Source organism: Myiozetetes cayanensis, unplaced genomic scaffold, assembly GCF_022539395.1.
Source record: "Myiozetetes cayanensis isolate MyiCay16 unplaced genomic scaffold, myiCay2020 scf33, whole genome shotgun sequence".
Taxonomy (NCBI): domain Eukaryota; kingdom Metazoa; phylum Chordata; class Aves; order Passeriformes; family Tyrannidae; genus Myiozetetes; species Myiozetetes cayanensis.
The window spans coordinates 3,654,080-3,673,882 of record NW_026087555.1 but is presented as its reverse complement, the minus strand read 5'-3'; the positions used below and the strand labels follow the sequence as shown (position 1 = coordinate 3,673,882).

The 19,803-nt window shown below is 37.9% G+C and overlaps 1 protein-coding gene across 8 annotated transcripts in view; it reads left to right on the top strand.

Moving 5' to 3' along the window:
- The window catches only part of PTPN13 (protein tyrosine phosphatase non-receptor type 13), a 125,129-nt gene that overhangs the window by 68,862 nt on the left and 36,464 nt on the right, over positions 1 to 19,803 (top strand). For 6 of the 8 annotated variants that reach the window (XM_050327365.1, XM_050327367.1, XM_050327366.1 and 3 more), the window contains 9 exons: positions 6,878 to 6,973; positions 8,435 to 8,534; positions 14,442 to 14,661; positions 16,129 to 16,203; positions 16,313 to 16,487; positions 17,250 to 17,403; positions 17,559 to 17,697; positions 18,121 to 18,273; positions 19,426 to 19,608. In XM_050327365.1, the coding sequence (XP_050183322.1) occupies positions 6,878 to 6,973; positions 8,435 to 8,534; positions 14,442 to 14,661; positions 16,129 to 16,203; positions 16,313 to 16,487; positions 17,250 to 17,403; positions 17,559 to 17,697; positions 18,121 to 18,273; positions 19,426 to 19,608 (1,295 nt within the window). Of the gene's footprint in view, positions 1 to 6,877; positions 6,974 to 8,434; positions 8,535 to 11,333; positions 11,527 to 14,441; positions 14,662 to 16,128; positions 16,204 to 16,312; positions 16,488 to 17,249; positions 17,404 to 17,558; positions 17,698 to 18,120; positions 18,274 to 19,425; positions 19,609 to 19,803 lie in introns of those variants that run through there. The other 2 variants (XM_050327368.1, XM_050327372.1) reach the window with 2 other exon arrangements.

The window sequence follows — 19,803 nt, the reverse complement described above, 5'->3', positions numbered from 1 at the left end:
ATATTTTCAGTTCACTTCAACCCAGGTCTAGGTCACAATTAAGCCTGTGTAAATTGTATTAAGCCTCTGCTTTTGGCTGTACATTGTTTTTCTGTTTTGGATTGTTAAGTGACATTGGACTCTCTGTGGATTGAACTTGGTAAGATAAAATTTCCCTCAAACTACAAAGGAATATAAGTGACATGTGGCTTATTTTTCTTTAACTTATTTTGGGTTAAGATGGCAAACTTTTTTGTTATTCGTAAAACCTTAAGGAGCTGACTGCCTTGGAAAAAGAAAATGTTCTTATGCACAGGCTCTGGTTTGCCAAACTTTCACTCAGAACAGATTTTTACAATGCAGATTATAAACGCATGAAAAAGCAGAGTTTATAGTGGAAAGAATGACAGCTTTAATTACACCTGTGCTGTAGTACTTTGTAGTGAGCTACAGACTATCTAAAGTGCACTATAATCTGCTGGCCGAACATCTCAGATTTAGCCTCGCAAGCATTCCAAAGACAGTGTCATTGCAACTGCCTTGCTCTTGTACTTGCTGTTTTATGTCAATCTGCTGTACAGCTTCAGGCTTGAGATTGTTTATCTCTTGTCTGTTGAAGATGATTGTTTATGATTAGGTGCTCCTTAGCCAGATAGAGGCAAAGGAAAGAGCCTGCTATTTGATTTCAGGTATAGCCAATTCTGATCACTAAGAACAGACTCCAAAAGTGTTTGTTAATCTTGCCAAGAGATGGGGAAGTAAGTTCTGCATCTTTGTGGTTTTTTTCACTCTTGTTTTGTTATGGAGGTTTTGTGAGATTGGACAGAATTGTTTAGAGTTGTGAAGTTGTTAGGTGTTAAACCCGAGCAGTTGACCTTACCAGGAGAGCAGGTTTTGGTTTTGTTGTTCTTTTGAAACTTGGAAATTGTTACTTGGCACCAACTGATAGTGTCCTGTTTCAGAGAGAAAATAATATGCTACCTTTCACATCTTGCAAGCCTGCCTTGTCCCTCAAGAGCGTGAAAGTGTCATCTGTTCTCCCTTGCTCCAGCTTTCTTTGCCTTCTCACCCACAAAAGTGATTCCTTGTTTATCTCAGACCTACCTTCAAATGGCACAATAGTAAGGCTGTGAGATGAGAGCCTTGTATGAATCTCTCCTTTTGCTTAGGCAGCTCCCTCTACCCTTGTTTTGAGTGTATGCATAATTAAAAGTGAATATGTTTATATGTTGAGTGAATGAGTTTCTTTTTTTTTTTTTTTTTTTTTAATTCTGGTGGGACACAGGAGCACAGAACCAGTTAGGAGACTAGTAATGTAGTTGGCTCTAGGTTGAAATAGCAGTCAGGGTGGAAAAAGATTGCAAGATACCGAAAAAGCTTATCTTGCTGAAGCTCTGGAATGCTGAATCCAGGAGTGGGGGAATGGGGTAGTTTGGTAATATTCTCAAGCCTTTGTTAAATGTTTTTGCAGTTGGGAACCAGGTGAATTCTAGAGCCTCAAGTTGTGTTTATTCCTCTCTTTTTACCTTTATTTTTTTCCCCACTGAAATTATTAAGTCCTCAGGTTTTGGGGTTTTTTGTCCACTTATTGCTCTTGTTCATACAGTCAGCAAGAAGAGGCAGTAGTATTCCATGTTTCTAGAGATCGGTCTCTGCCTCCTAAGTCTTCTGTCTTTATCTCACAAAACTGTTTTCATTAGTTACCTTGAAGCCTCATCTGGACCCCATTCATAAAACTCCCATATTACGACAGCCTGTGTTTAGCTGGGAAAGTTGCAGCTAAGGATACTCTAAATGCCTGGGTTTTAAAAGCTCTCTTAGTTTGAAGTTGCAAATTGGAACAACAAAAAATTTCTGCAGGTAAGCAGGCAGCTGTTGGTAGCAAATTTATCCCAGCAGATTAAGCCCCAGAGATTTGAATTTGGGAGTGTCTGAAGAAGTGGGTTAAGTGGGAGAGTGGATTTAGAACAAAAAAGGAATAGCAACTCTACAAACTTACTGCTGTAAATTCAATGAAGTATGCATAACCTTCTTTTTTCTCTTGAATTGAATGTACTCAGTTCACGTGTGGGCCATGCGAGTCATCCACAGTGGTACATCTGTTTGCATGTGAAAGCAAGTGAAGGTGCAGTTTGCACGTGTTTCAGGATCATTGTGCTGCAGTGTGATTTCAATTCAATGGTGGCACAATGGATTCTCATGTGGTTGGCATAAGGATAAGGTTCAGGTATTCAGAAATCATATTAATGAATATGAGAGGTAGGATAATGGGCTGGTACTGTTTCAGATGGAAAACTTCAGCTGTAATTTTACTGGGACTACAGTAATTGGCTTTTCAAGGAAAAACAAATATGTTTGTGGGATTTCTCTAAAATGTTAGTACTCTGGCATCAGCCACTGTTATTTTGTTCTGAATTACATAGCTTAACATTAGGTAGTAAAACAGCTCTGACAATTCCATAATTGCTCAGCAGAGTGGCATCTGTTTTATCTCATCTGTCAAGCTTTCAGCAGCTCACACAGTCTGGGATTATCAATTCTTAGTCAAAACATCACATTCTCAGTTGGATAAAACATTTAAATTAAAACAGGCAAACAACTTAGTGGGACAAACTCTCAGTTTGTACCTCTGTTCATTTACATACCTTATCCTAGGTGGCATGATCCAGATCCAGAAAAGAAGGGTATCTTTCTGAGTACAGGACCCTGAGTTCTTACCAAACCCTGGCGTTGTTGTTAATCTTGCTGTTTTCCTTTTCAGCCTACCACTAGAGACGTGTGTTTTCCGCAGTTTTACAAGGCTACATTTCTCTCTGTAGATTAGCTCCTGCTCGGCCCTCTGCATCAGATGTCCATTAGGCTCCGTGGAGATTTACCTGGGTAGCTGGTGACTTGGGCTGCGTGGGGAATACAGCTTTTTAATTTAGAATATGGGCGGTGGAAACCTTGCAGGTTAAAATGCTCCCCTGGGAGGCTTATTGGATCTGTCATCTTTGACAGTTGTTGGATGTGAATCCTTACCAGGGATTTGATCTGGATCTCCTATGTTCTTCCTGTTAAACCTATGCTGCCTTGCATAATTCAAGTTTTCTTATATGAAAAGTGGAAAAGAAAAGGAAAATTGATTAAACTCCTGGGAAAGAAGCAAGTCCCAGCCTCTCCTAGAGGATATTTAATGTGTTTTAAATGGTATTGTAATAGAGACACCCACCAGTGCCCCAAAGGGCACACAAGAGCTCCCTCCCTGTCATGAGACTGTCGGTTTAATTCTTCCACCTTCTCTGTGCAGCCAGTAATAATTCTGTAATGATGTGTATTTGAAAAACTGAGTATCTAATGTGACTCATGTTCAGGATAATGAAATTCCAAGCTAAATGTGGTTCTCTGATTTCTATTGAAGTTGGCTGAGATGAGGCTTTCTGCAAATTATTTGTCTGGGCATGCATGTCTTGCCCTGTGTAAATAGTGTGTTTTGTTATTTTGTGCTGCGTGAGGTGCCTGTAGGGTTGTACTCTGCTGCTTTTGATAGGGAGTTTGAATAAAAACACCACTGCAGCACCAAGCAGCACAAAAACAGATTCTTCAAGCTGTAATGCTTCATTTACCTTTGCATCGTGGTGCTGCCACATGTTAACTTAGATTATTAGTACAAGTTTTATATATTTATTTAGTTACAGACTCTTAAAATATGCTTAAACTCAGGTTTCATTTTGCACTGAAGTATGAAATGGTTCGAAGTAACACTAAGAGACTGTAATCTAAACACTGAAGTGTTAAGAAGGATAACTGATAGAGTTGTTTTTGCTACAATGTGCCTGATGTTTATGGACGTTAAATCAATTCTGCAGTCTCACTTCAGTCACCAGAAATTGAAGAAAACCCAAACAGACAAGAAACCAAGACAACAAATCAAGGCCATTCAAAATTCTCAGGGAAAATTTTAAATATGGGAGATAAGTTGTTTTATTGTTGTCTTTAGCTTTTGTTGATATTGTCTTGCAGCTTCTTCCCAGCAAGACAGGCTAAAAGTTTGTCCTCATTTTTGAAACTTCTGTATCAAAAGCTTAACTTTAATTTGATCCCAGAATTGTAACTTTTTGACCCTTGGAAAAGCCAATTCTTACTTAGAAGTTTAGCTTGGACATGATTCAAGTGCCTTCTTTGAAGTTAAATCCTAATATAAGATGTTAGAATTGAGGAGAACTTGCTGGAGGAGACGAGAGAGCATAAATTATTTGGGTAACTTTGTGAGCATTATAGATAAAATAGTCTCAATATTTACATTTTAATTGAGTATTTGCAGGTCTGCAAGTGCATATTCTGTCCATGCCCTAGAAAAGATTGTTTGGTTAAGAGGAAGTACAGTGCTGGGGGGATGTTTAAGGGGTGTACAAAGATCAGCAAAAAACTGGAAGGCAGTTACCAAAGAGAAGATGTCCCAGTAGCGAACAGTTCACATCTGTATATATTTTGTCTACACTGAGCAAAGTGAAGAAAAATACAGAGAATTTACATGGAATTTCAGAATATATCTTCTAAATTGCCGATAAACTTTACTTGATAGTCATCAGTGCAGCCCTTCATGGAAAGGTTGTACAATGCCTCCCTGCAGCAGATGAGAAGAATACCTTTACTTGTGTTACTGGGTTAAGTTGTATGGTCTTGATTAGGGAGAAGGATGCGACAAGACGGAGGGGGGTGGTCCTCTCCTTGTGAATGCTGGGATGACAGGTTTGAGCCTAGCTGGGACTTCGGTGGAGGTCTTTGAAAATAGTGGAATAAACAGCAATTGGAAATCTTGCCTTTTGTTTCTTGGCTCATGGACTTGCTTCTTCGCCTGCAGCAGGGCGCTAGCTCCTACTAACAGTGTGAGTCAAGGGAAGTCAAATACCCTGCAGAGTCACGTATCGCACCACCACATACAAACACTTGTCTCATGTTTTAACTGCATATTTCTCTTTTACCACATTACTTTTTTTTCCCCAAAATTTAATGTCTTGAAGAACCAGAATGTCGCCATAATTTCTGTGCAATTTGAGAAGCCTAGGCTGCTGACTAAGTGGAAAAAAATAAATCTGTTTAAAGTCTCATGTCATATTTTATTGTTCCCTTTCCATCATCTTGCTTCAAATTTAGTTCAGCAGACTTGAAAAACCTACAGCTAATAAAACCACTGGGAAACAAGAGATCTGGTTCTAGTTAAATGTTTTGGTATTGTAGCCCCAGTATCATGTTTGGATTGATGCCTCACTTAAAGGGCTGGGAGCAGTTTAAAAATAAATCTCCAAAAGCTACCCACTGAATTTGGTTTTTATTTCCCCTGTTAGGCAAGTAATTGCTAGACTGCAAGTAATTGCTAAACTGGGGGTAGATTTCTTTGTTGTAATATCCAGAATGCTGAAAGTAGCCATTGATTGAAGCAACTTCACACACCCCTCCAATAGTGAATTCTCTTCATCTTGCTGTGGAGTAGTTTGCTTATGTGCAAACCATATTGCTTATTTCTGAGAATAATGAGAAATGTTAATTGGGTTTTATGCTGCTAAACTGTGCAACTGGGGTGGGCTGGTGGGAGCTGTTGGTTTCATGGGTTCATTGGCAACTTTGCTTACTTAGCCCAAGTGAGCTGATCTTGGCTGTTGAGGAGAAAGGTTTTGAAAACAGATAGTCCAAAATGAACATGAACTAGTCTCCAGTCTTGTTCTACTGCATTATCTTATAGTCTTTTAATGCTTTTTTCCTATTCGGAATTTTTCCTGCTTCTGTAGGAAGTCTAAATGAGTAATGTTGTTGACTAACTTGATCTCTGATCTAACAGAAGTTATGCTGTAGGTTTATTGTTCTCTCAGAATTTTTCACCAGGCTTTTGTTTTCTGGATGTGGGAAATTGGAGCTTCAGTTTCCTTTTTTGCAGCCTCCAGACATACCTGCTCACGTATTCCCCATTTTGTATTCTCGCATTGTATGTCCTTGTTATAGTGACTCATACTTGTTTTCACAGCAGTTACGTGGGTTTTTCTCTTTCTCATCATTTTTGTTTTCAAAAACTTTAACAAGAAATAAACTAGAAATAGCCTTCCACAAAGAAAGACACCAGAAGTTTTCTCTCACTTTGACAGGGAAGCATTGGTATTCTGAAGACGTAGACATTGTTTTGTCTTCTGCTTTTATGCACGTTTTTTGGTTGTTTGTTGGCTTGTGCATAGGAAAGTTCTGGGAGACTGTTGCAGATGTCAAGTACATACTCCCCTTCTGTGGAATCCTGTGCTCCAGTATGTTATTTAAATAATTCCCTGAGAGTAGGAACTGAGACTGCTGTATTGATTTCTCATCACATGAGTTTAGCTGTTCTGGTTAATTAAACATACTTACTAAACATAATTAAACAAACTTACTAAACATAATTACTATATGATTGTTAATCATATTTTGTCGATGTCGAAGATGAGCTGAATATTAATTTTCCAGTGCCTGCTTTGTCTGTGTGGATATTTTTCTTTTTTACATCGTGAAGGAACCAGACACCAAGTCATGGTAGCTGCTTTACACATGGGAGGTGCACGTCAAGTGTTTACATTAGTTTTGTTTGCAGGAGGGATCAGTTTTTTTGTTGGGTTTTGTAGGTTTTTTTTTTAATATTAGTTTAAACTTTGAGGTGATGATGAGAGAGAAATTCAGAGGAGGTGGCTTTGTTGGGATAGACAAGAGGGGCCAGGCAGACCACAGAACCCTCAGGCTATGGGGACAGAATGAGGCTGTACAGCATCCACTGAGTGTTTGCTTTTAAGCTCCATGGCCACAGATGGGCATTTTAACATTTTGAAAATATTTTTAAAGAACTCAAATGTTCATTTGTGTTTGATTTTTGCATTTCTGATACCCTGATTTAAACTTTCAGAGCCTTTGAGAAGGTACAAATCTTATCACAGCGACGTTTATAGTACTTCGAGTGAAAGTCCATCAGTTATTTCTTCAGAACCAGATTTCAGGCAAGGTAAGATCTATGTTTAAAAAAAAGGAAAAAAACCCCGCCAAACCAAACAAACAGACAAACAAAAAACCTAAAGAAAAAAGTTTGAGATGAAAACCAGACTCCAACAGTATGAAATTCAGTCTTTAGTAGGAGGCTTGATAATTACCACTGATACAAAGTTGTAAGATGATGTAATTACAACATTATGGACAGATCAGCATAATCATCAGTCTGTTCAGAAATGACTTTGACATTTAGCACTCTGGGAGGGAACTTGGTAGGAAAAGCTAAAAATGGTTAACTTATTTACATGCTGTAAGTATGACAAATGTAAGTAATTTCTATTAAATCAGTGGCTTGGAAAAGCAGTAAACGGTGCAAAGGGTTGTTCACTGATATATGGCAGGAAAAACCATCTTTGTGAATCATTATAAATAATGGAGGCAAATCATTTTGTGAAAAATTAGGAAAGAAAACAATAGATAGGCAGCTAGAGTATAGTTGCACTGTATGTATTCTGTATGCATGGAATTCTAGCCCAGCCTCCCTGTACTCACTGCGCTCTCAACCCTCTTTGTGATTGTCTATCCTTCTGCTTACTGAGCCAAAAGCATGAGGAGCAGTAACAAGTATTGAGGCTCCTGTAATGGATTTCCCTTCACTTACTTGTCATTTAGAACAGATTGTTTTTGTGTTCCAGTCCAAAGTCAATGATTCTTAAGTTTTACCAGCAAGATAAAGCTCCTTTCTGGCTACCAGTAGTAGTATTTCTGAACTCAGTTAAATGATTGTCAAAACAACCTACTTCTAAGTCAATGTGCCTGTAGTGTGTTCTGCAAGAGCTCTCCTGCCAGTTCTGTTTATTGGGGGTACAGTAAGAGATGAAGAGTAGTAGTTTGCAAAATCAAGCTCTAAGTGTAGCATCTCAGGTGCTACTACAGGAAGATGTGCCAGCAAAGAAGATAACTCTTACAAAGAGAATCACAGATTAGTATTTTGCCAAAAGAAAATTACCTAAAGTTTCCAGGGATAAAAATCAGGACTTCAGTGACTGGTTTCTTACCTCCCATCTTGTGAACTGGATGCATAATGAATTAGCTGCTCTGTTTCTGTGCTGGAGTGGTTTTGTATGATGTCTCTGCCATGTATATGTCTCAACTCATGGCTGATGAAGAAATGTGTTACTTTGGGAAGGTCCATGCAATTGTGGGGGTGGTGTTTTAATTGTGATTTCTTTTAGGTCTTCCTTAGTATTCTTCTTCAAAGGACCATCAGCTACTTTTGTTGGGGGAAAACTGTAAGATAGCCTTGAAAACTGAAATCAACTTGTTTTTGTTGATACTGTAATGCCATTGTGTAGAACAAGTAAATTTGATTTCTTCTAAGCAATCTCATATGACTGAAAAGCCCTTGATTTTTAGATGGAATTACTCTGTGTACTTTGTTGTCAGTCAGGCATTAATTTGTCTTTTGGTTTTTTAGTGAGAAGAAATGAAGGCTTCAAGAGAGATGATGCCAGTGGTGTGTTATCAGGTACTGATGAAATCTCCACATCAAGTCAAACTAATTCTCAGAGAGCAAGGTAAACCCTGTGAAAACAATATGTCTTGAAGTGCTCTGTCTTTATGAAAGAACGTATTCTAAATCTGCAAGTGAAGTTTTTCACTCCAGTCTCAGCTTCTGTTTAAGGTTAAAAAAATGGCACATTGTACTGGATTAAAAATAGCATTTTAGAATTATATACTGCATTCTGAAGTAAAAGTCTCATGATGCACTGTGATGTAGAGGTAAGTTAGGAGTCCATATTTAATGTCCATGTTTATGGGAGACTGGGTTGAACTCTTATCAAATCATTATATCTGTCAGAAGAGCAGGGACTATGGTCTGCTTGGAAATATTTAATTATTTTTTTCATTGTAAATAATTTTTAATAATATTTTTTATTAAATAAAAAATAACTATTTTTCATTGCTTAGTTTTCCAAAATAAATTTCTAGAAAGTATTGATATTAATACAGATTAACTTGCATTTCTTTCATTTAATAAGGAAATTATAACATGTTTATTTCTTGGAAATAAGTCAACATTTGGTTGGTTATTCTGGTGAACTCTTAGTTTATGTTTTTGTGTTTGAATTAATTTTTTTTAATACCTCAGCACTGATTAGGCAGGCCATTTCTGTAATAGTTCATTCTTTTTGAAAATTACTTGGCTGTACTGTGTATTCAAATATTACATCTTTTGAGGTTTTATTTTTTCAAGTGCTGTTCATCCATACAGCTTTAAAAAGTAGGTTCTGCTTTGAACATCACCTTAATGCAACACCTTTTTACAGCAGAAGGATATCTTGCCATACCTGTTATGTTTTGAGAGTGGTTTCATTCTAAAGGTTTGAGAATTTTTATTGACATTGACCTTTTGGATGCAAAATTTTCTTCTGGTCTCTGCAAGATACCTAATCACCTTGGAATATCATATCAAAATGATGCAAGTTATTTTTGCAGTAAGGGGAAAAAAATAAAGACACATTTCTTTCTTCCCCTCTTCCCTCATCACATTACAACAACAGGCAGCTTTTTGCTTTGTATGCTGTAGATCAAGAGAAAGATTGCTGCTGTGCTTGATATTTTAGGATATTTTTGGCATAAGTTGGAGGGGAATGCTGCTCGATGCTATTAAAGAAGCCTGGAGATGTTTGAAGATTGGAGCTATATCGGGTGATATGGCAAGGCTGGTGAATGTGTTCTCCATGTTCATTTAACACATAGGATGATGTGCAGTGAATAGGGCTTAGAACCATGCTTTGAACATGGAGATGGGAGTAAATGAATATCTGCTTCTTACATTACGTTGTGTGCTGTAAATGGATCTGAGTAAGGCAGGGTCTCAAATGAACTATATCTCACTGCAGGTGAAAAATAAACAGTTACTTGGCAATCTTACAGCTTTCAGTTATCTGATGCATTGGTTTATGCTTATTGGTTTTCTTATTGCTTGCACTTTGCCTGAGAAATGCAAAGTAGTCTAGAAATGTACATATTGGCATTTCTTACAAGGAAGAACTATTGCTTAACTAAGTCCATATTGGTTTGTTGTCAGGAATATGGTATCTATCCGTGTAACGCCATATGTGTTAATCTGCAGTGTCCAAGCAGTCTTAGAAATCCATCCTGCCTTCACATAAGAGGATTTTGGTTAATATATGTGCTTTTAGGGCAGACTTTCAAGGGGGTGCGATACTGGTGTATCGCATGTAAACTATGTAACTCTGTTCAAGAACTGTGCATTTCTACTTGGTGTTTTATGCTGTATTAGCATCACTCTAAAATGACAAGGCAGACTATTACTACTGTATGTACAGAATGGGCATGTAGCTTTCTTAAATTACTTGTCATTGTTGGTTTTTTTTTCCTTTTGATGAAAACTCCCAAGTCAACCTTCATTCTGCTTTGCCTTGAACCCAGGAAATTGCCCCCTCAGCACTGTAGCTGTGCTTTAAAATAAAACAGCAGTAATTTGTGGATGCTGATAGAGAACTTTTTTTTCTATTTACAAAATATTTCAGAAACAGAAAGTAGTATGTGGTATGTAAATGAGTCACATTGTAAATGAGTAATTGCTGTAAATGAATTGGACCTATTGTGGGAGTGAAAATACTGAGGTAAAACAGTGCATAGTTTCTCATGGTTTGTTTCACATTATTTATTATTACTCTGTTGAGACTGGTATCTTTAATGGACATAATTTGTATACATGTGAAATCTAGAAGGAAAATATTTGTTTGCAACTGTAGCATAGACTGACCTGTAGTGCTTAGTAACAGAATGAATTTTACATTTATGTAACTATACAGTCTTATTTTAAAGCTTGGTATTTTTTTTGAATCTCCTGTTTCTGTGTGTCCTCCTCTCTGTGCACATCTCAGTGTTTTACTCTGTATTAGAGAGATATCATCTGTATTTCAGTACATACTAGTTTTTCTGATTCTGTGATATGTTCTTAGTCAGTCTGCATAATTATCCACAGAATTATCCTTATAAAATTGAGCTGTAAATCAAATAGGGGGATTTTTATTTGAGGGAATCTTAACTGAACATCTTCACTGCTATTTTTTATCAGCCAGTGCACCTTGTGCTGTTTGGGAGCGGTGACCTGCTCTTAAAGTGGCAGAAGTCATAAATGTTCAGTAGTACAGTCAGATTATATTCAGACCCTTCTCATGACTGTTGTTATCCTTTAAACTTATTGGAATGCACTCCTTGTGGCAGTGGCTTGTCTCTTGTTTCCTCTTTGCCTCTTGTATTCCTTTTTTTTTCCTTTTTTTTTTCCCTTTTTTTTCTTCCTTTACTGTTTCTTTCTTTTTCTCCCTAGGAGCAGCAGCTGACATGGATCTCTTCCTTCTGTTACCTTTTCCTTCCAGTAGACTTCATTTTTATATCCTTCCTACCTTACCAAAAGACATCCGTCTTTCTCAGTCCATTCCTGACCTTTCCACTGCACTAATCATTAGAGAGTGCCTACCTGCTTCCCTTCTTCTAACTTCCTTCTCTGATCCAATGCCTGCTGATTTCTTGGTAAGTACACTAGGGAAAGAGATAATTCTCTTCCCTTCTTTAAAGGCATCAGCCTTCCAGGTGACTGCTCCCCTACCATCTTCAGGTTAATAAGTAACTGTGAGGATCTGGTTTGTAGTCAGAAACTGCTGAAAATACAGAGTAGCAGCCAAGTACTTGTCTGATGAAACACCGCGCAAAACACACTCTTATGATGTCATCTGCTAGGAATATAATTTAGACTTTGTTGTTGTTGGAGTAATAATACTTGCATATTCCGAACTTCTCAGAAGAGCTCTACCTGTATATGTCAACAGTATTTCCTCTTCTGTATGAAAGATGCATTCCTTGTCATGGAACCTAAAGAGTGAATCATGCTGTAACCCCCCATAGAAAACTGGCAGTCTGACCAAGGCAGAGTAAATTTTACTTACCCAGGATGCTGAAGGGTGCAGATTTATGGTTGGTGATAGTGCTAAGTTAGGTAGAATTTTAAACTATTAGGTTTTTGATCTCCCTCCATGGACACCCCACACACATTCCAATTTTCAAAGAAATTAATACATGTCAACAAAGACAGTAAAACCAACCTAATGACAAAAACTTTTCATTCCCTCTGTTGCACAGAGCTGTATGTTATTAAAAAGGCAAGATCTTTTTTCTGCAGTAGGTGTTTTCACAGTAGCGTTTTCAGATAGAGCCAGTTGCAACATGTCTGTCTTTTTCTTATAGTCTTTGTTAATTCATACATATTTATGTTCAGAAAGTGTTTGGTGGCTCTAAGGAGCCCATCCTTAGACCTTGATCTGAAGGGCTCTTGTGGGTGTATTTAACTTGGTTCATTGTCAATATTCCCATATATGTCAATCCTAATAAGTTTCCTCATGGTGAAAAGCTAAGCATGTGTGTAACACGTGCGAGAACCCCAAAGGAAACTTCGTCTCCACCAATATGATGTCGGAAGCTTCATCTTTATTGGAAATTACACTTACTTTTATACAATTCAATAATTATCACATATTTGACTATTTAACCTATTATTGGTTACACACACAAAACACACACTGTTCACATGATTATTATTGGCTAGTTAACATATCTTATTTTCTAAATTCTTTTCCTTCTAAATCTAACTACAATGCTTCTATTCCCATGCCTCCTGGCAGGTTCAGCTTAAACTCCCTTCTGCAGGTGCTGTTTTTCTCATCCCTGTAGATGTCCAGTCTTTGTCATGTTCTCAAAACACTTAGTCCTTGAGACTCCTCAGATTCCCATCAGCTGGTTTACTCCTGCCTTAACCCAAAAGGTTTCTAATTCTCCTACACATGTGCACATGTCTTAGCAGGTCTGAGACCTTTTCTCATTACTTTGTCCTTTTAGGTGCATGTGATTAAGTCTGTTCTAGAAAGAAACAGAGGAGGGAGAAGGGAAACAATGCTGTGAAAGCTCTGCACAATGGAAAGAATAGTGGGCTTACATTAATACATTTTTCTTTAATTACTCTGTATCTTCCCTGAAACTTCATTTGAGAAATTTAAGCATCATTCTCTTCTTGTATATTTCTTATTTTATTGCAGGTTTTACATGCTAACTAATGACACTTGAGTATTAAAAAAAAAAAAAAGATAGAAAGAAGGTGGTACACTGTTCATAATACAGGTATTCATTAGTAACTTTGTAAAAAAAAAGAAAATAAAATTTGAAATCATATCCACCAAGCATAGAAAACTCTTCTGTCTGGACAGGTTTATTAACTGATTTCTAATTCATCAATCATATCTTTAGGTTCTTCTAAAAACTAGGTATATAAATTGAAAAGTGGGTTATATAAGTCTGTAGATTGCCTTACTATAAAGGACTGTATGTCAGTATCACTGCAGGACTTACTCTAAATTTATCTGTATTTCTCAACTAAAATGCAATGATATGCAGGCTTCTAAACATTTTCTTTGCTTTTTCATGTTTTTCATTACTCAGTTTAGATGTACACTAAACACTGATCTTAGAATTGCTTGGATTTCTCTGTTCTTCTCATTTCCTAACCACCTTCTTAATTTTTCAAATAAAAACGGCTTTTGTTCACTGAAAATGGGACATGAAATTCTTCCCTTCCATAGAGAAGAAAACTGATAGGATCTTTGGTATTCATACCTGTTAAAAAAAGAACTTGAGGATAAGTTGCTGTGTTTTTCCAGAATACTGATTCAGTTTTTGTTAGCTTTTTTCTTGTCTTTTCCTTCAGATTATTAATTTAGACTTAAATTAGTCTTTGTGGTGACTGTTTATCAACCAGGCCGTTCTTGGGAATCTAAAAGAAAAGGAACTATTTTAAACAAAATAAGATGATGAAAACATTAGAGGATGATATTTAGAATAACTTAGTATGTAGAATGTTAATACATATGAAATATTTATGTAAATATTTCAAGCTATACTACTGCTCAGGAGAAATTGAGGAATAAATAGCAGGCCCATATAGCAAACACAGAAAGTGTTTGGAGCAATATAAAGGACACTATCACTTCAGTTTATTTCTTTAACAATATTTTTTCAGCATGCCTTTTTCACAGTCCTTCCTTGAACACAGAAATTAAGATTTTTTAAAGCATTGATATTTTTGTTCCTCCTGTGTGCTAACTGGTGGTGTCCTGATTCACTGGGTTTGTAGTGTCAAGTGTTCTTTACACTCCAGCTGAGCATTTATTTTCATGTGAATAAATGACAGGCAGCTCTAGGAACTTGGCATGTTTGCTCAATTTCTATATTGATGGATTGCTGCACAAGGTTAACCTCCTGGCTGCTGAATAAATGTGTTCCATGTTCTGTTTGATAACTAGTTTTTGCATTCCATGTTTCCACTTGGGAATGTGCTTAAAACAGCTGAATGTCTTAGACATACCTATTAATGTCTGTCATCCCCTCTTACTATCCTATAGGCAACATGAAGCACCATTTGAAGGCAAACTAATAAGTCAAGAAGTGATGTTGAAGCGTCAGGAAGAAGAAATGATGCAATTGCAGGCTAGAATGGCTCTCAGGCAGTCCCGACCTAACCTCTACCCAGGAGATACAATTAGATCCTCAGTGCTCGACATCACCAGAGATCCACTGAGGGAAATAGCCCTGGAAACAGCCATGACACAAAGAAAACTGAGGGTAATGCCCTGATCTCAGGTGAACTCTTCATATTTTAATTGAAACAGAGCAGTAGCTTGACTGAAACTCCAGTATGTGGGATTCATGAGCTGGGTCCTGTAATAAATAGTCATCAGATTAAATACTAGGTGTTTGTTGTTGCCCTGATGGGAAAGGACTGCTCTCACAGGGTAAACTTCTGATATTTTGTGGCATTAGTGGCTGCAGAGCCTAAAGTGGTATCAAGCAAGGCTTGAGAGTTGCATCAATTAAAAAATATAGCATCCTAACAAAGGTAAGGTGTAGGTTCTACTGTATTCTGTGGTGTTTTCAGCCACTTCATTTACATTTCTCTCAGTGAAATGTGGATGTGTCACACCAGCATCAAAGGTTATTAAATGAACAAGTTGGGAAGGTAAAGACAGAGAGAGTTCTATGTCCCTTAGGTTCACCCTGAATCCCTATGCAAACTCCCCTTTGCTTTCCCAGCTGTCTTGGCACGTGAATGAAATATAAGATTACAGAGAAAGAGGGAGACACAAGTATATAGGTAAGTGGAGTGTCTGATGTATAGAAGAGATGATGGCTTGATACCCTCTGCTGCTACTTTCTGTGAATTGGATTTTTTTTTTTTTTAATAAGGATGGGAAAACTTGAAATAAGACTCAGGGATTTGCTACCTTAATACAGTGTAATAGCTCCTATATCTGTCTCCAGTCCATAGCATTCTGATTAGTTAGTTCATGTGGGCTTCAATTAACTAAGTTGGTTCCCCTCCCTTCCCCCCAACCCCTAAGAGGTTTATGTGCAGATGTTTTGCATTTGGTACACAGTAGGCAGTTGCCAATGAAGGTTTTTCCTCAAAAGGTGAATCTTGGGCCACTTGTAGTATTGAAGTGGGTATTGTGTAGAGGACTTCCTATAGCAGTTTGGACAGATAACCTCCTGTAGTTTATAGGGTGAATTAGTAGAACGTTTGTTTGTCTGCAGGCAGACAGAAATTGGCCAGGATGTCTACTTGATAGATAGAACTAGGCTGAAACTTTTCAGTCTTCAAGAGATGAGACTTGTGTGTCACAGGCAGAAATTTGTCAAGCTGGAATTGCCACCAGTGCAGAAAACCTTTGTGCTGTCAGGCAGTTCCTTACTGAGATAAGCCCAGATGGTCCCAATATACAACCCATGCCTGTACTTTAAGGGAAGGCAAATACTGCAGGATTTGGTTTTTGTCCAGCTAAGGAAGGAAAATATACAGTGTAATAATACAGTGTAATAATGTCACTGACACTGGAACTTGCCAGTAGTGTCTGGCACTCATGCTGGCAGAACCATGTTCTTTAGGCTTAGCACTTCAATGAAGGAATTCAGCACAATTTTCTAATTTCAGACTTTGGTTCCTCTTCTGCACTTGCAGGGCAGGAGTTAAGTGTGCCTCAGCCTCTTGTTCCAGCAACACAGTGTTCATTCATACACTTTTGTGATTTGCAGAATTTCTTCGGCCCAGAATTTGTGAAAATGACAATTGAGCCATTCGTCTCCTTGGATCTACCAAAGTCTATCTTGGTAAGAAAGGGGCTGTTCAGCCATCTGTGGCAGGGGGACTGTGTGAAACCAACAAATGCAGCTTTATCACAGGTGTGAATGTTGAGAGATTTTATTTCACAAAATGCAGACTAAGAAAGGAAAGAGTGATGACACCAGGCGAAAAGTGAATGTGATGCTTCTAAGTGGGCAGAAGCTGGAGCTGACCTGTGATACCAAAACGATATGTAAAGATGTCTTTGATATGGTTGTTGCCCATATTGGCTTGGTGGAGCATCATTTCTTTGGATTGGCTACTTTAAGAGGTAAGAATAATGGTTTGATGTATTTGGCAGGTACAGAAAAGGAGGAATTAGCTACATGGTGTTGAGAAAAGATGAGCAGAGACTGCCTACCTCAGAGGACACAAAAAGGCTTTGAGTTCTATTAATATAGTCTAGGAATGCTGCAGCCTCTGGTGGAGGCAAACAATTTGTGATGCGGAGGAGGGCTCCTGCTATAGAGGGAGATGCCTCTGTTGCTCCTGAGCTGTTACTTTTTGCTGTTAGTTGAATGGTCTTTTTGCCCACTGGGTAGAAGGTCATTCTGGGAAAATTAATCCAAGTTTCTTGTTGGCCTGTCTCACAGGCTGTTGAACTGTAACCTTTACAATATTGGCATGACCCAGAAGCCATTAGCAACTCACAAGCTTACTCTGTGGCAGGCTTCTGGTACTCTTAAACATTTTGCAGAAATGTAAATGGAACAGAAGGGAGGAAAGGAATGACAGATTTTGGATTTCCTCTGGGATAAGAACATGTACATTAAAAAAAAACCCCTAGCTCCTATTATCATAGAAGGTAGCTTAATATTTTTTTTTCCATAGTGGTGTTTTTGGGATAACTATAAAATTATGTCTTCTGCCTCTATAATATATATTGTGCTTATAAGTCATTGCTAGTCAAGAGAAAACCTTTCTGTTCAAACCCCACTTTTAGAATTATAAATATGTTCTTTATCCTCCAGCTGGAAAATATACTTGGTTTTAATGTTTTTAACAATGTGTTTCCCTTTAATGTTCATGGCAGACAATGAATTTTTCTTCGTTGATCCTGACATAAAGCTAAGTAAAGTAGCTCCAGAAGGATGGAAAGAAGAACCAAAGAAAAAGAACAAGCCTCCTGTCAACTTCACTCTGTTTTTTCGCATAAAGTTTTTTGTGGATGATGTCAGTCTGATACAGTGAGTGTATGAATTATTTTTTTAGCCCCTTGAGCTCTAAATTTATGGGCAGAAACTGGTTATTAATCAGTACTGGAAATTTACTATAACAGAAAGAGTGTCAAAGATAGTGTGGGGGTTTTTTTCATGGTTTTTGTTTTATTTTCCTGTCCTAGGCATACGCTGACCTGTCACCAGTATTACCTACAGCTGCGGAAGGATATCCTAGAAGGCAAGATGCATTGTGATGATGAGACAGCCTTGTTATTAGCATCCTTAGCTCTCCAAGCTGAGTATGGAGATTACCAGGCAGAGGTACATCATCCATTTCATCTTTGAAGCTATGATCTTGCTACTTAATTAAAGGATTGTGATCTGCCACACTTGTGTCACAGCTCTGTGCTGGACTGGAAGCTCAGCTGATATGCTGTTGGCACGTTTTACTTTGAGGAAGTGTTCTTTCAGTCTAACACAGGTTGTTTCAAACTTTCGTTCAAGATCTGGATGTTGAACCCCTTCTTTTCAGTGGAAGCAGAGTCATGCTTGAGTATGAAGAAACTGATGTGAAGTTAAGCTCTGGGTCAGGGTGGAGATTCTGGTTCCCTCCCATTACTCAGAATCATTTGATCCTATGATTTGTATCGTACAATTCTTTGTCAAAATGAATGTTTATGCTTCAGTTGTGCTCACAGGGTAGTATATGGAGGTGTCATAAAAAAAAATTGTTTCATGTTGTAGGTGCACGGCATGTCGTATTTCAGACTAGAACACTACGTCCCTGCAAGAGTGATGGAGAAACTAGATCTGTCGTACATCAAGGAAGAGCTGCCAAAATTGCATAGCACTTATGTGGGTGCATCTGAAAAAGAGACTGAGTTAGAATTTCTTAAGGTAAGCGGGCAGCAATTTGCTTCCTTAATCTGTAACTTAAGAATTTCCTGTTTGGAATACGGATGCGTGGATAGCCAAAGCCCAGGAAAACAGCTCAAGGTCTGAGTAACACTGAAAGGAAGAAAGCTGAAAAGATTTTTTTTGCAAAAGACGCATCATAACAAGCAAAAAAATGGTAATAAGTGGGAAATTCTCTCACTTTTTTTTCAATCAGTAGTCTCAATGCTTTGGCTCATGCTAGCTATAAGCAACTATTGATCCTCGTCTTTAAAGGAAGCTGTGTTTATGAGGCAGCACAACCTGCATTCCTCATATCTTTTGTGCTTTCTCTAGAGGAGAAAAAAAAATAAATTATGAAAAGTTTTGTTACCAATAATACTGTTCATGGAAGTATTGCCAAGGAGAATTTCTTGTGTAGGGCCTGTGTAAAACAATAGGAAAACTATTATCAAGATGTATTTGAGTTATTCTAAAAGGACCCATTGAGAAATCAAATTGTAGAGTTTGCTGCTGTTGCTTTTGAGATAATAATGAGGTTCTGCCTTGATACAATGACTGCAAATGAGTTCAGGGGTGAAGCTTTGCTGCTGAAACACTGAATAACCACTACACTGAAATTCCACAGTCACACTGTACTTCCACAGTCTCTTTGAGTATGGGAGGCACTTGGCTGACTTGGCCCCTTCCAAGCCTGTCGCTCATTTTACAGAAGTGTTATTGTAACTTAACCATAGGGAACAAGAATAGGGGACTTGATCCTAGCTAAAACGCAGTGTTACTGGGAGTGGGATGGGGGGAGCAGTTAGATTCGCTCCTTTCATTGCATCAGTCCCTTACACCAGTACTGAAGAGACAACAGGAATGAATAACTGGACATGCAAAGTGAGTGAAACTGCATCTTTTAGTAGTTATGATACCTTAATGTGATCACAAAATTGCAATGTTAATTTAGTTTTGTGTTTTAAAAATGTGGCAATAACAAGTGTATCTGGCTAGTTACAGTTTCTTGATAACAATTAGTTTACTAAAATCCAGGCATATATATGTATACATGAAAATATTTATAGAGAAGTATATTTATACGAAGGTATGAAAACTTGTAATGGCCTTAACTTCTTACTCATGGAAGTTTCATTGCATTGATCCGTACAGTTGTGTCAGAGGCTCACAGAATATGGGGTTCACCTTCATCATGTGTTGCCTGAGAAGAGATCCCAAACAGGTATCCTTCTGGGAGTGTGCTGCAAAGGAGTTGTTATTTTTGAAGTTCACAATGGTGCCCGTACACCTGTACTGCGCTTCCCATGGAGAGAGACAAAGAAAATATCCTTTAGTGTAAGTTGGTCTCTTTTCCTCTCTCTGTGTCTACATGTCTGTATTTGTGTCTCCCTTTACTGTGAGCTTCGTTTGTTGTTTTTGCAAATTAAGCTGCCGTTCTAACAGCATAATCAGACTACATCTTGTGTGACTGTGGTATTATGGGATTGAAATGGAAGTTTTGATGTTTTAAAGACGTTTTGCTTTCTATTG